Genomic DNA, 15,309 nt, shown 5'->3' on the forward strand with positions numbered 1-15,309 from the left:
GATAGAAGAAGAGGAATTGGAACCTAGTCTGACTGAGGAATTGATTCAAGTCATTGAAGACTTGAAAAATTCTAATTTAGAAAAAGTGTTTACTGAAATTTATGATGATAATGAGAGCACTACCACCCAGGACATTGGTATGTACCAACGGAGACCGCACACTCAAATCCTATCTATCGAGGACTCGCGACCTCTACCAGTACCAACCAATGTTCCAAAGCTTGATTTAAAACCACTACCAAATGAGCTTAAGTATGTATACTTAGGTGAAAATAAAACTTATCCTGTAGTGATCTCTTCATTTTTAGAGAAGGATTAAGAGATTAAATTATTGAAAGTTCTAAGGGACTACAAAGGAGCCTTGGGCTGGACTATTTCTGACATCAAGGGTATAAGCCCTTCCATATGCACCCATCGGATCCACCTCGATGAGGACGCCAAACCAATTAGACAACCTCAAAGGCGTCTCAATCCAAACATGATAGAAGTTGTAAAAAATGAGGTGATCAAATTATTGGATGTGGGAATCATCTACCCAATATCCGATAGTATTTGGGTGAGTCCAACTTAAGTAGTCACAAAGAAATCCGAAATAACTATTGTGCAGAATTCTAATAATGAACTCATACCAACACGTGTCACCACTGGTTGGCGTGTTTGCATTGACTATAGAAAATTGAACTAGGTCACAAATAAGGACCATTTCCCTCTACCATTTATTGATCAAGTTTTAGAGAGGGTAGTAGGTCATTCCTTCTATAGTTTTCTTGATGGATATTTTGAGTAGAACCAAATAAGGATAGCCCTGGAAGACCAAGAGAAAACCACGTTCACTTGTCCATTTGGCACGTTTGCTTTCAAACGGATGTCATTTAGATTGTGTAACACCCCAGCAACTTTCCAACGATGCATGTTAAGTATTTTTTCAAATATGGTTAGGAAGTTTCTTGAGGTTTTCATGGACGACTTATTTGTATTTTGGAGTAGTTTTGAGAAATGCCTCAACAATTTATCTCTTGTCTTGTCTAGGTGTGAAGAGAAACACATTGTCTTAAATTGGGAGAAATGTCATTTCATGCTTCAAAAGAGAATTGTTTTGGGTTATGTTATCTCCAAAAATGAAATCAAGGTAGATCGCTCAAAACTCAACATTATAACTAATCTACTTATCCCCCGAATTGTTAGAGATATTAGATCACTTATAAGGCATGCTAGTTTTTATAGAAGATTCATTAAGGACTTTAGTGCCATTACGAGACCCTTGACTAATCTTCTTCAAAAGGATGTTCCATTTAAGTGGACAGATGAATGTGCAAGTGCCTTTAATAAATTAAATCATCCCTTACCAGTGCACCTATCATGCGTCTACCAGATTGGACACTTCCTTTTGAACTAATGTGCGATGCAAGCGATTATGCCATAGGGGCTGTTTTGGGCCAAAGGAAAGATAAACGGCCCTACATTATTCACTATGCGAGTAGAACTCTAAACTCGGACCAAGTGAACTACTCAACAACTGAAAAAGAGTTACTTGCAGTAGTTTTTGTTTTGGATAAGTTTAAGTCCTATTTGCTAGGATTCAAAGTGGTCATTTTTATGGACCACTCGGCTTTAAAATATTTGTTATCTAAGAAGGATGCAAACCCGAGACTTTTGAGATGGATCCTCCTACTCCAAAAATTTGACTTAGAAATAAAAGATAAGAAAGGAGTAGAAAACGTAGTAGCCGATCACCTTTCTAGATTGGTGTTAGATGATTTCACTGAGGAGATGCATATTCAGAACACTTTCCCTAATAAACAATTATTTGCGATCTCTAACTTGCCTTGGTATGTGGATATAGTGAACTATCTTGTAATGAGAAAAATGTCATATCATCAGAAGTTACAAGATAGGAAGCGTTTTAAAACCGAGATTAGGAACTTCTTCTGGGATGACCCGTATTTATATAAATATGGGACTAATCAGATTTTTAGATTTTGTGTCCCAGAGGATGAAGTTCAGAGTGTTATTTTCTTTTGTCACATGGAAGCATGTGGTGGCCATTTTTCTGCTAAGAAAACCACTGCAAAAATCCTGCAGTGTGGTCTTTACTGGCCCACCATGTTTAAAGACGCCCATGTTTTCTGTGTTGCTTGTGATAGATGTCAAAGGTTGGAAAGAGTGTCCCGACGCAACATGATGCCTTTATCCCCAATTTTACCATTGGGAATTTTTTATTGTTAGGGTATTGATTTTATGGGCCCATTTCCATCTTCTTTTGGATTTCTTTATATATTAGTTGATGTGAACTATGTTTCAAAGTGCATTGAGGCGATTCCAAGTAGAACTAATGACAACAAAGTGGTCATACGATTCATCAAGAAAAATATTTTTTCTAGATTTGGAACTCCAAAGGCCATCATTAGTGATGGCGGGTCTCACTTTTGCAATAGGACATTTGAGGCTTTGATGAAAAAATATGGCATCAAGCATAAAGTGAGCACCCTATACCACCCACAAACGAGTGAGCAAGTTGAGATTTCTAATCGGGAAATCAAACACATTTTAGAGAAAACTATAAGGCGAAATAGGAAGGATTGATCCCTCAGACTATCCGACGCTTTATGGGCTTATAGGACTGCTTATAAGACCCCGATTGGAATGTCTCCATACAGATTGGTATATGGGAAGGTTTGCCACTTGCCTGTGAAATTGGAACATAGAGCCTACTGGGCAATAAAGAAATTAACCTTTGATATGGACCAAGTAAGTGGACAAAGAAAATTAGAGTTGAATGAATTAGAAGAGCTGAGGAGAGATTCCTATGAAAATTCTAAAATTTACAAAGAAAGGACTAAAGCTTTCATGACAAAAATATCCAGAGGAAGAATTTTGAACTTCAGCAAAAGGTCTTATTGTACAATTCCTATCTTCAGTTCTTTCCGAGAAAGTTAAGATCAAAATGGACAGGTCCCTTCATTGTGAAGAATGTTTATACTCATGGAGCTGTTGAAATTGTGAATCCACGTATGGTAATATGTACAAGGTTAATGGTTAGAAATTGAAGCCTTATGTGGAAAACTTTCATTTAGGAGAAAAGTCTTTCCCTCTTCATGAGCCAGAATATTCAGAATGAAGCTCCTAGTCTGACGGAGCATTTCTGTAGGATTTGTATAATATTCAATTCTTTTAAGTGCCATATAGCAGGTGAGTTTTTCATGGTAGGTACCATCCACCCTTTCTTTTATTTTTGTTGTTCTCTGCATTACATTATCATTACATTTGAGACAATATAGATTTTAGGTTGAGGGGTGTGGATAGTCATCCATGTAAAGGTTTTTTTTTTTTTTTTGAGTTTCAGTTTATTTTATTATTATTTTTATTATTTTTAGGTTTCAGTTAGGTTTAAGTTTATTGTTTTAGGCTTATGGGGAAATTTTTTTCAACATTTTCAAAACAATATTTTTATATACAAGAATGTGAACATGAAATTTTACGAATTCCAAATGCAAAGTTAATACTTAGTCTAGGTTGATAGTAGTCAGAAATCTGATAACTGAAAATTATAGACTTGAGTTCAATTATCTAATCAATAGTCTAAAGTGAGTTGTAATTTGATGTACTGAATTCAAAATACAGCCTAGCTAACTAAGTGAGGAATATGATATGTGAACTAGAATAATAAATTTTGATTCAAACAAGGTTGAATGAACTAGTACCATTGATATATGATTAAAAGAGAGAATATTGAAGGAAAAAGAAAATTTTATTATAAAGCACGAATGCAATTATCATAGCAATCGTGTCAGTAATCCAGAATAAGGATACCTAAATATCCATTACTGTTACCATTACAAGTACGATACCTTATGTTATGAAGCAAACCCGATGGGAATCTTCATCTAAGAGTGGTCTATAATAATGAGGATATAATAATAAAAGAAGAAATGTCATAAAGAAAATGAGATAACTAGAGATTTCATATTCTTGGGATGATTGAAAGGAGTTAAGATAGGGAACATGCATATTTCTCAAAGTTAGATTAGTGTCACGGAACACGTAAGGATATTGGATCATAACTATTCTAAATTTTGATTAGGTCTCTGAACTTAAAGATGTAATGGATTAAAAAATTGAGATTCTAACTAACTTCAAACTTAGGGTAAGTATTATTTTGTTTTGGAATTTATATGATGAATGAAGGCAAAATTGTATAAATTTCTGAGTGTTGAACTATTTTTTATGTTTTCAATGTTTGTGGGTAATATTTCTGGAAACCCTCACAAGACTATAACTCGTCCACTAGAGAAAACTTAGGGGTTTAAAGGCTTGTTGCATATACTAAATGTAATCGAGATTACCTATGAAAGTTGTGTAGTTAGAATTTTGTTTTCATTTTAATTTTGTTTCTAGAATTAATTTTTATTCTTATTTTTATTTTTCTTCATTTATTTTGCTCGAGACTAGCAAAATGCTAGTAGGGGGTATGTTGAGACTCAAATATTGCATAATTTCTCCATTTATATCTTTATTTTATGAACATGAATCAGCTTAATATTCTGTTTTACTCATGTATATGTTGCAAGGTGAATTTAAGAGCTTGGATTGAAAACGGGTACTAGAAAGCATGGATTTGATGCTCAAGAATCACCAAGGCAAGGGATAGATCTTAGGAGACCAAGATTGAAGAATTTACATGCCAAAGATCCAAGAAAACCAAGTGAAGAATGAAGAAAATCGAATATTTGAAGTGAAGAATCATGAAATCGTCCTAAAAAAGTATATTCTGAATCTCTGAGGTCTATTTTGAAAAACTGCATAGCAAGAAATCTATTTTAAACAAACTGTGCAGCGATAAGTCTATTTTGAAAAACTGCGTATATTTGAGGCGGTTTCTAGGGTTTTTCAATTTTGTATGAAAATTAAAGTTCCCTACTTATAAATAGAAGCTTCTTAGGGCATTCCTAAGCATCATTCAAAGCATCCCAAAGTAAAATTTAGAGTTTTTAAAGAGTTTTTAATTTTATTAGAGTTTTATAAGTTTTTTTTATATATATAGATATTTTCTATTTGCATTTATTTATTTCTTCTTATTTTTTTTTTCTTTCTTATTTTAATTATGTTTTTCTAAGTTCCTTCTAGCCCAAGCTAGAAAGGAAGCACATGGGTTTAATAATTCTTTAAGATTATGATGATTGATTGTTTTAATGATGAGAAGAATGGTATATGTATGTTATTTATTATTTAGATTTTGTTTTTTATCTTCTTGTGAGATCCATATGTTTCAATCATATGAGATCCACATTGATGGATAGGCTTACCCTAGATCAATTAAATTTCCTAGATAAGAGAGGTTCTCAACCTGTTATTTTTCTTTGATTTTTATTATTTCATTGATATTGAATTCTTAAAATCACTGATGCTTGAGAATACATATCAATGGTGTAAATCCATGATTTTTGGAGGCAAGCAATCAATTACTATTATCAGTATTCTTTGGTTGTCACTGTCATTTTTTCTTTGGTAAAATTATCACCATTAGGGGTCGGATCATGACAGCCACGTTAATTTATTGGGCCTGAGTTCAAGACAGGACGTGCTCCAAGTCCCGGTCAGGGATAGCCATAAATAGGCCTTGACCTAGGCTTGGATCGGGTCTCTATCACAATTCCAAAACTTGCTGAGTTGACTTGAAACCTGGCCGAGTTAACTCAGCAGGATTTAGAGCTGAGTGCTGGGGAACTCGGTACTGGGCCTAACCTCGCCTGGACTCGAGTCAATTCGGTGGGTTGGTCAACTTGACACAATTTGGCGTGACTTGAAACAAGTCACTTACCTCCTGGATGGAGATTTTATTAAAAATAATGGTGGGAGTGGGATTCGAACACCCACCCTTAACCAGTGAGGTATCTTTGTAGTTGTTGATTTGATTTATATTTTGTATTCTACTTATACTAAATTTAACTATTTTTTCAATAATTAAATATCAAGTCGAGTTGGGTCAAGTCTTCGAGTCAACCCGGCCCAGTTGAACATCGAGTCGAGTTTTCCGGCTTTTGAACTATAGTCTCAATCGGAAGAAATCGTCAACATCAGGGCAGAGACTGGGTACAGGTCTGGCACATTTCAAATCAGAACCAGGCTCAAGTCCTGGGTCTAAAAGTGGGGCCGAATCTGAGCCCATCAACACCTACCTTTTTTTCAATAGACACTGTTGCTGTTATTATCATCTATGTTTTAAAATTCTCTAGTTGCCTGTGACTCTTTTTCTACTAATACCAATGATTCTCCTAATTTAATGTGAAATTCTGTAATCATCCGACTAGGTAAACGGCCTACACTTGCTACCCATGTCGATTTAAACTTTTTCTTTGTGGCCGGTATTTATTTCTTTATCAGCTATTCATTTTCTTATTCTGCTTGCTTAAATGAGATTGGTTTTACTTACCTTTTCTTTGATTGACTTCATCCATTTGTTGGGTTTGTCAATGTTTGAATCTCATGCCAGGACAATATTTAGTACTTTCTATGCAAGCCTCCGTGTTGGGACCCAGTACTGAATGATATTCCCACAGGGAGATGATGGCTGGAATATGGCAGAGTGACGCATCAATCTGAGCCATCCATCTACTGATACATATCATGGATGGCCTATGTTTCAAAAGTCACATGTACTGAACAATTATTTCCATCTCTTTTCTTTACTTTCTCACATTAAACACTGACCGCTAACTGTTTTTATCTGCTACCATTGCTTTGAAGGCTACCGATCTAGTGGATAGGATCATCTGATGGATGTGTAGTTTGAACCATTTACCATCTGCAGTAAAAAAAGCTAAATGGATGGTCCAGATTGACGCCAACCTGCCATGCGTGCAGATTCCTTTACCATGTTCCGGACCTGCCAGCTCCGGCGTTGCGCATCATCTACCATCTGTACAATGAATTCTAGGTTTCCACATTCCAAGGAAAATGACGCTATATGCTGATGCATGCTACGTGTGCTACTCTCCTATATCCGCCGGTGGCCCGACTTGGACACGCGTCTTCACCTCATTGCAAGTGGTATGTTCTTTTGTGATTTTTGCAATTGCATTATTTTTAATATTATATAGTTTAGTTGACCGATATTTTAAGTGGTGTTATTGTAACATTTTCTTGAGCACCAATAATTAAGTTTTGTATTTGTTTCATACAGTTGACTCTCCTTGGTGTGAGGAGGATTTAAGAAACTTAAAGAATAGAGTTTCAATAAAGAGATCCAGCTAGAAAGGTTTGTTTAATACTTTGATTTTTATAACAGAGATTTCGACTTCTGGGTCATGGATGGGAAGCAGTGGTACCAGTACCACCAGGCAGATGTGGGTCCACGTTATGTATTCACACCATCTGATCCATCTATCAGATTCATCACCTCAGAAAACCTCAGAGGACCCAAAACTCAGAACGCCCCCCATTGAATTTCTTAACCCCATGTGATTCGCAAAACAATCTGAATTTTGGCCTGACCCTTCATCATCTCGATTGGATGAAGTGTTGGATGGTCTTGATTACATGTTCAAATTACAGTAGGCAACCCACGCTAGTCAATGGGTGGGCATTCCCACTCAATATGCTCCTTGTGTTATCACCCATATGAGTTTCTGATCATGCTGGAATATGGTAGAGCTATCCCTATATCAATCAGGACTGGCCATCTAGTGAGCATTCTCATGGATGGCCTTTCTTTCAAGAATCACACCTATAAAGAATTCTTGGCTCTCACTTGTTTTTAAAAGCTTTCCATCACTGAGTTTTGACTGTTAAGTATATTTGAAGGCCACTGATTAGATGGCTGGGATCAGCCAATCTTTGTAATTTAAACACCCTTAATCCACAAGAGGGCCCACCAAATGGATTTCCTGATTGATACATCAGTCACATTGGCACGTATACTGCGGAAGGATAGCTTGGGCTTATTTTGGTTGTTATATCATCTCCCTTATGTTAGGCCCCCATCTCAGAAGAGTATTTGCAAGTTGGCCGTCTCGGATCCTTACTCTTGCTCGGGTGGCAGACTCTCAGGAGTTTCAACACCTGGTCAAGGGTTCGAGTATCCATAGGTGGTGAAATTCCACTAGCATAAGTGCGTGGGTGTGTGCGTGCGTGCGTGCTTATAACCAAAAAAAAAAAAAGTTGGCCTGGTTTTCAACTATTCAATAGTGTCTTAGAACCAGTTGCAGACCCGACCGTTGGATCTACTTGGGCAGGAACCCGACCTGGTGTAGGCCAAAAGTGCTATAGAATGGGGCCAGGGCCCTTTATTTTTCACTCCAATGTTTTAAAAGCCGGACCAGAAAATGATCCATTTTTGTGGACGGTCCAACTGGTCGAAACCGCTTGGGCCCAATATCGGCTTCATTTGAAGTAATGAAGAAACAAAATGAATTTTCTTTGGTTTATTTCGTTTCTTTTAATCCAATAATGGTAGTCCATCGGCTCACATTATTCAAGCTCAGAACTTGGCAATCAGAGTCGTTGAATTGCTGCGACTTTTGGCCTACAGTCCATCCGCATGGTAGCCCATCAGATCAACGGTCTGGATCACGACATGTTTGTGCTGTGCAGTTTGAGAACAGCGTCGCATGGAACTTTTATCCACCAAGCGGTGCATAGTGGTATGAACCAAATACAGCTTTATTCCTTCAGAATCCAAGATTTAAATGTGAATGTTTCTCCACCCTGCCCATGAACAGGCCAGTGCATTTACTAATGTGGCAAACATGTGCAAGATCTGAGCAGTCCCTCAGGTGGGCCACACTGAGGCTAATCTAGCACCAAAACAGGCCAGTCTACTCATCAGGTGGGCCAGTGTATTGAGTAAGTAGATGGATAGAAGGTTTTTTTTTTCTTTTTTCCTAGCCATCCACTTGTTTTATTCAGTGACCCACCTGATAGATAAAAAAACTTCCAGATTTTCCGGCTGAGAGATCTACAGAGCGTGGTGCACCTGATGGACAGCTCAGAACATTGGCGTGAGCAAGCATATGGGCTTAGCAAGATTATTAAAATCATAAAGATATAATTGTTTACATGCATTTTCTCGCAAATTGGAATTTGAAATTGAGCTGACGGTAATGGAAGAATATACAAATTGAAGAAATGGCCTCCAAAAAGTCTTGTTTTATTCATAGGCTAGCAGTGTGAATCCATTTTCAGCTTTTCTTTTGCGCTTTTACATCTCCTATTCTTCTTCTTTTTCTTCTTTTTTTTTTTTAAAAAAAAAAATGGTTGAAAGTGAAAAAAATTAAAAATTAAAAATTTATAGATTTTTTTTAAGGTAAAACAAAAGTATATTATCAACACAGGCCTGGAGACAAATGACTATACAAAGATAAGTCCAATACCACCCCAACTATTTACATGAAGAAAGAATAATTAATTCTCATTTTTCTCTTCAAAACCGGAGGTTCATTTAATAACTAGGCTTTTGAGTTTCAACATGACCCAACCTGACCAGCGGCTCAAATTTTTAAAACACTTCTCATTTCTTTAGTCCCAAATATCCCAATTCCCTGCCAGATTCATCCTATGTTAAGGTATTAAGAATAGATAAATAGAAGCCAGGTAAGCCTAAGACATTTTAGAATGAGGATAGGATACTATTCCACAAAAAGAATGCTACTGGTCAGTGCAAATGACGAGGATATCTCGTGCACATGCACGCCTCCCTATGTATGTACGCAAGGAGGAGGAGGGCTCCACCATTGATATGGATCGATGACGACGTCTAGGGAAGGCCTCCTAGTTAGAGGATTGTGTTTTGGTTCGTTGGATTGGACCCGATAGTCATGTGAATCCCACCATGGATTCTTATGATCGTGACCCACTATTCTAATTAATTTAGTATTTTAAGTTTTATTTATTATTGCTATTAGGAATATCATGGACGGTTTAGATTACTTTAATTAGTTATTATTTTTTATTACTTCGTCGTCAAGTAATAAGTTGCGCACATGGCGCGAGTTTTGAGGTATAGGGTTTTATTATAAATAAACACCCCTTGTAGTCTTTTTAATTCAATAAAGATTAACAAAAATTTTACATTGTTCTGCTCCTCTAAATTCTTGAGTTGTGGAGATTCAATTGAATGTGAAACCCTCCGTTCCTCAAAGGGCTGACTATCGTGGTGTGAAGCCACACCTATTCAGATTCATCCCCACCTTCCATATTTCTCTTTTCCTACAAGCATTTCATCTGCAAATCCATCAATATTTGCAGGCGTTTTTCCATCTACAGTATATTTCTGAAATCTGGCCCTGCAAGAGGGCTGAAACTTCGGCGGAGCACCACGCATAAACCGTGCATCGGATCAAACTGAGATTTGGGAGTTTTGGAGTCCATCCCTGGCCGACCAGGGCCAAGGTGGTATTTTTTTGAATAGTGGGTCCCACACACGTGCAGCCGGGATCATACGCATGTGTGTTTAGGCTATTGTTGTTGTCCACGCGTGCGGTACTTCTCTGATTCGTCTCTCCTCTCTTTTACTCCACTTTCACCTAAAATCCTTAAACCTAACCCTAAATTACTTAAATCCCCAATTTTATGCCCTTTCTTCAACCTTAGGGTTTCTCGAATTGAAATTTCCAAATCCCTTAGATTGGAGAAATTATTTATGTGCATGTGTGGATAAATTTATCCTTTTTTTATTCTTGTTTAGTCTATAATTTTGATTGATCCGACCCTAACATGTGTAGGCCTGAACCCGCATAGATTCTCCTTAATTGAATGCTTAAACTTTTATGTGAGATATGAAATTTCGTGCAATTGTTTCTGAACTATCGTGATCTAAAGTCTAACAATCTTATACATTATATTTGAATTTCATATCCTACATCAGCAAAAAAAGATGATCAATTGCTTTCGCATTCGCCATGTACATCAAACAAACATTTAAGATATCCATTCTCCGCTTCTAACCTGCCTATTCAAATTGTTCACCTTATACACATCTAGTGTAACGCCCTGAAATTCGGGGGTCGAGCATAACTCAGCTTCCGAGTTTCAAAACATCACTTATGCAACATATGCAATGATGGATGTATGTTGTCTGTATGAGTGCATAAAACATAGAGTAGATTAAGCCAAACTGCAAACATAATCCAGGGATATGTGAAATCTGCAAGCGGAAGACTGAAGAAACATATACGTGTATCTATCTATCCATTACAAAATAAACCCAGAATCCCGTAGCTCAGGACACGGCTCACATGAACCCGCCTGAGAACTGTATAAAAGAAAACGCGTTCTCGTCATCCTCATACTCCTGCTCTGCCTCAGGGGTCGCATCATCATCTGCATCTAAGACAGAGTCTGGTTGGTGTTGAAACACCGTCCCAGAATGTGGGAGTGAGTGATCAACTCAGTGAAACTATACAGTAAAAGTTAACATATTATCAATTCAATCAAGCAGTAATGATAAGGCAATACAATCAAACACATCCTAATTACTCTTGTTAATGCAAGGATGTATGCAGAAATGATGCATGCTCTCGCCTGCACTCCCTCAACGTCTTCATCTTACGGTACGCATGACAACCTCACGCAGTGCTCCACGACGCCAAAGCACATGCAATGCAATGCATGAACATGATTACCAAGTTGTTATTAGTCATTTTCATACAGCAGGATTGGGAAGCTAAGGTACCTTCCTCATATCAATTCTCAAACGGTGATCCATTCTAGGGTCATCAGTCCTAAACAATCTCATACGATATTGTGGTTCTAGGTCGCTGCAAAGGACTCGTCACCAATCAATGCATGCCTATCATACCTTAGTTACTACCCTAAGGCTCGTCGCCTCAACGCAGTATCAAGGTATGCTCAAGGTCACTACAAAGGGCTCATCACCAATCAATGTAGGCCGACAGCACGAATATAGTGTCCCATACCACCATAATCGGCTCACGAGTCTGAATTGCTCACTAGTCACTACGGGGAGGCTCGTCACCCCAGCGTAGGCCGACAGCTCGACTACGGTGTCCCATACCACCATGTCCGGCTCATGAGTCTTATCGGATCGAGGTACCATAGTTAACGGGATTACACTGGTAAGTTTAGTACCCCTAAATTCAAACAATAGCGTCCATACGTGGTGCACATCCACCGGGACAATCGGGTTACTTGACGAGCTTGACTAGCACGAGCGCACGTTGAGTTGAACGACATAGAGTGCGCAAACACCCCGTGTGGCCAAACCACTGTCGACAACCCTAATACGACTCGGGTTCGTCAAACACGTCCTACGTGGCGAAAACAACCTCGACCACGAACTCAAAGTTTGTTACCGATTCCTTGGTCTACTTCATAGTCCCAAGCACATTCAAGTATAACAGATATTCATACCAACAATTCAGAACAGTAATGGATCAACAATTCTAATCATACAAGCATGTGAGCATTTGTTGAATATTAACTTAACATGAATTTACACGTAAGTAATGTCTAAGTTAAACAGACAGAATATAGATTGCATGGAGGAAATCATACACATCATTAAGTTAGTTGAGAATCTCTTCTCAACGCCCATAAAAGTACATTATATGACACACTTATTCATTCAGACATTTCTACAAACACTTAAGCTACATATTCCAACATATATGACGTATGTTGGTGATAACTCACCTTAGGACAATTTCTCTTGCCAATGAGTTATTACACATACAACTAGTATAAACATATGACAATTAATCATGGCAACCACATACTCATATTACATACGTATACGATACTTTCTACATATACATGGAATACATAAATCTCAATATAGTTCATATATATCAGAAACGCAATACGAACATCGCATTTGGCATGTGAAATTGCACTCACAACAATAATAAACCATTAACCGACATTGAAAGCCTTGAAAACCATAACCTATACGAATATAGTCCGCACCTTGAACCAGAAAGTGCGCAACAGATCTGATTCAAACGATATGTCTTCGTCAACGGCGACTAGATAACATAAGGCAAGATTGAAATGAGCTACATCAACACTTAGACTATTCTAAGCTCCAAAACAGGTTAGGGTTTGATTGGCTTACCCAAGAATGAACTTAGAATCGCCGAAATAACGATTCAGATGCGATAATTTAAGTATGCAGAGTAACAAGGAAGAATCTCAAGATGATTCACCAACTTCTCTCTCACTTTCTCTCTCTTTTCCTCTATCTCTCTCTCTTAGCTAGGGTTTGAAAAATTCGTATGGAATTTGAGAGTGAGGGTTTAAGGTCTTTATATAGGCCTAAAATTGATGAAAATAGCCCTAGGGCCAAAGTATACTTAGGTTATAACTAATTCGGGTCTATTTCGGTCCAACGGAGCACTTTTGGTAGTCCCTTTTCCACGTGCGGTCAGACTTAAGCTCACTGACCATGGATCGAGGTCAGGCTGAGTTTTTGTACCGATCGGATTTACAGATCAGCCGTGGCGGACCAGTTTCAATTCAATGGTCACCAAAACTCGATCAGGTCCACCGGCACTTTGACATGTATGGGCCATCTTCCCTGATCCGAGGGTAAATTTGGGTCAAATTCTGACGGTCAGAATGCTTAAAATCGGCGCGCAAGCGACACGACTCAGATTTCTTAAATTCATATTTAATTTCTAAATAATTTCACCTTTCTCACACTCCTCACTCCGGACTCAAGCAAATCGTCTCAGGACATCATCTGGACTTGATTTTTGAGATGATTGTCAAGCCCAACAAGGTGATCATAATTGTCTAAGATCATTGCTATCGGACTTTCGACGCGCGGTCCAGGTCCGATACAAAGTTTTCAAGTACTCCCGAGAGCAACTGAATTTAGCGTTGAATCCTAAATTTCAGGGTAAAATAGCGCTAACGATTCTACAGGTTTTGAATCATGCAGATCAAATTTAAAGTAATTGGTGCTAATTTCACAGGCAATCGAGTTTAGCGCTAATTAACCCACATTTAACTTCTAAAGAATTTGAGGTAGTACTCAAGTCTTTGCACGAAATTTTCCGGGTCATTACATCTAGCCAGTCCACATAAGAGAATATCAATAATCTTGTTCAAAAGGAATCACTTTATGATTTCGAGTGCATGTTGGATGATATATCCCCCTTCCACAAACCCCTAAGTGTTGATGTTGTTTAGTGTAAACCCTGCTCGTGAGTGTGATATTTAGGTTTGATTTAGCTTAAATCCTTACGGGAGAGCTTAATTTTAAAAAATTAGACTTTATTAAAGAGCATCCGCTTCTACCCAGACGTGGATTGCCTACTGACATGCTCCATGGGCCCCACCAGGATGTATGTGTTTTATTTACGCTGTCCATAGATTTTTCTAGGTCATTCCAAAAATCGAGGTAGATTCAAATCTCATGTGGACCACACCACTGGAAAAAAGCCTTTAAAAAATAAATAAATAAATAAAAATAAGGGTGCATTTGGTTGCACCAAATATTATGAAATTTCATTATTAAAGTGGATTTCTTGAAAATGATGGCTATTTGAAAGAATATGACCCGTTGTGGTTAATGGGCTGAGCTGAGAGAGATTATGTCCGAGTCTGGCTAATGAGCTAAGGACCAGAGTCAAGGTTGAGATGGGACCATCCCAATACGGCCCATGTTAAATAAGTTTTGTGGGCTGGGCTATACTTTTTGGACCACCAGGCACCTCAATATAATTATTTAATTATATTTAATTAAAATATAATTAAATAATTATATTTTAATTCTAATTAGGTGCCTTCTAAATTCATAAATCAACATTGCAAAATTGGCCTTTTGAAATCAAAACTTGTGAATTTCTTATATATTCAATCATCTTTCGAATAGCAACATGTGCACCAGTTCTCAGTGAGTGATGTGCACACCGACACAACATTAATAACATGATTAGAGTTTTAATTCTCTCTTTATTGTTAAAATGGTAGATTAGGAGATGGATTCTTCTAAGAATGGATGGTGTTTGGATGCACCCCGAATTGCAATTGGATTTGATAATAGGGTGGAGCTGAACATCCAAACGCACCCAAGTGCACCATTACAGCATATGATGCATGGAAAGTAGGAAGGGGCATTTGCCAACATTTTCAATCCATGTCCATTGACTTCTTTTTATTATTATTATTATTATTATTATTATTATTATTGTTATTTTTTTAAAGTATGATTTAAATAATAATGAGATTAGTTTAAGGTTCCTGGGCTCTAGATTTTATGCTGTCATATTATTTTTAATGAGCTTTTCTCACCCGACACGCACCTACCACGCAGCTTCTCTAGATGCCAGATTCACACATGTGACATCG

At 37.6% G+C, this 15,309-nt stretch overlaps 1 protein-coding gene across 1 annotated transcript in view; it reads left to right on the forward strand.

Annotated features, from left to right (window-relative positions):
* Positions 1 to 6,580, forward strand: part of LOC131246551 (pentatricopeptide repeat-containing protein At1g08070, chloroplastic-like) — a 56,453-nt gene extending 49,873 nt beyond the window's left edge. Inside the window, exon 4 of the mRNA XM_058246806.1 lies at positions 6,558 to 6,580. Within this exon, the coding sequence (XP_058102789.1) occupies positions 6,558 to 6,565 (8 nt within the window). The 3' untranslated portion in view covers positions 6,566 to 6,580. The remainder of the gene's footprint in view (positions 1 to 6,557) is intronic.
* Positions 6,581 to 15,309: the final 8,729 nt, after the last annotated feature.

Source organism: Magnolia sinica, chromosome 5 (assembly GCF_029962835.1).
Source record: "Magnolia sinica isolate HGM2019 chromosome 5, MsV1, whole genome shotgun sequence".
Taxonomy (NCBI): domain Eukaryota; kingdom Viridiplantae; phylum Streptophyta; class Magnoliopsida; order Magnoliales; family Magnoliaceae; genus Magnolia; species Magnolia sinica.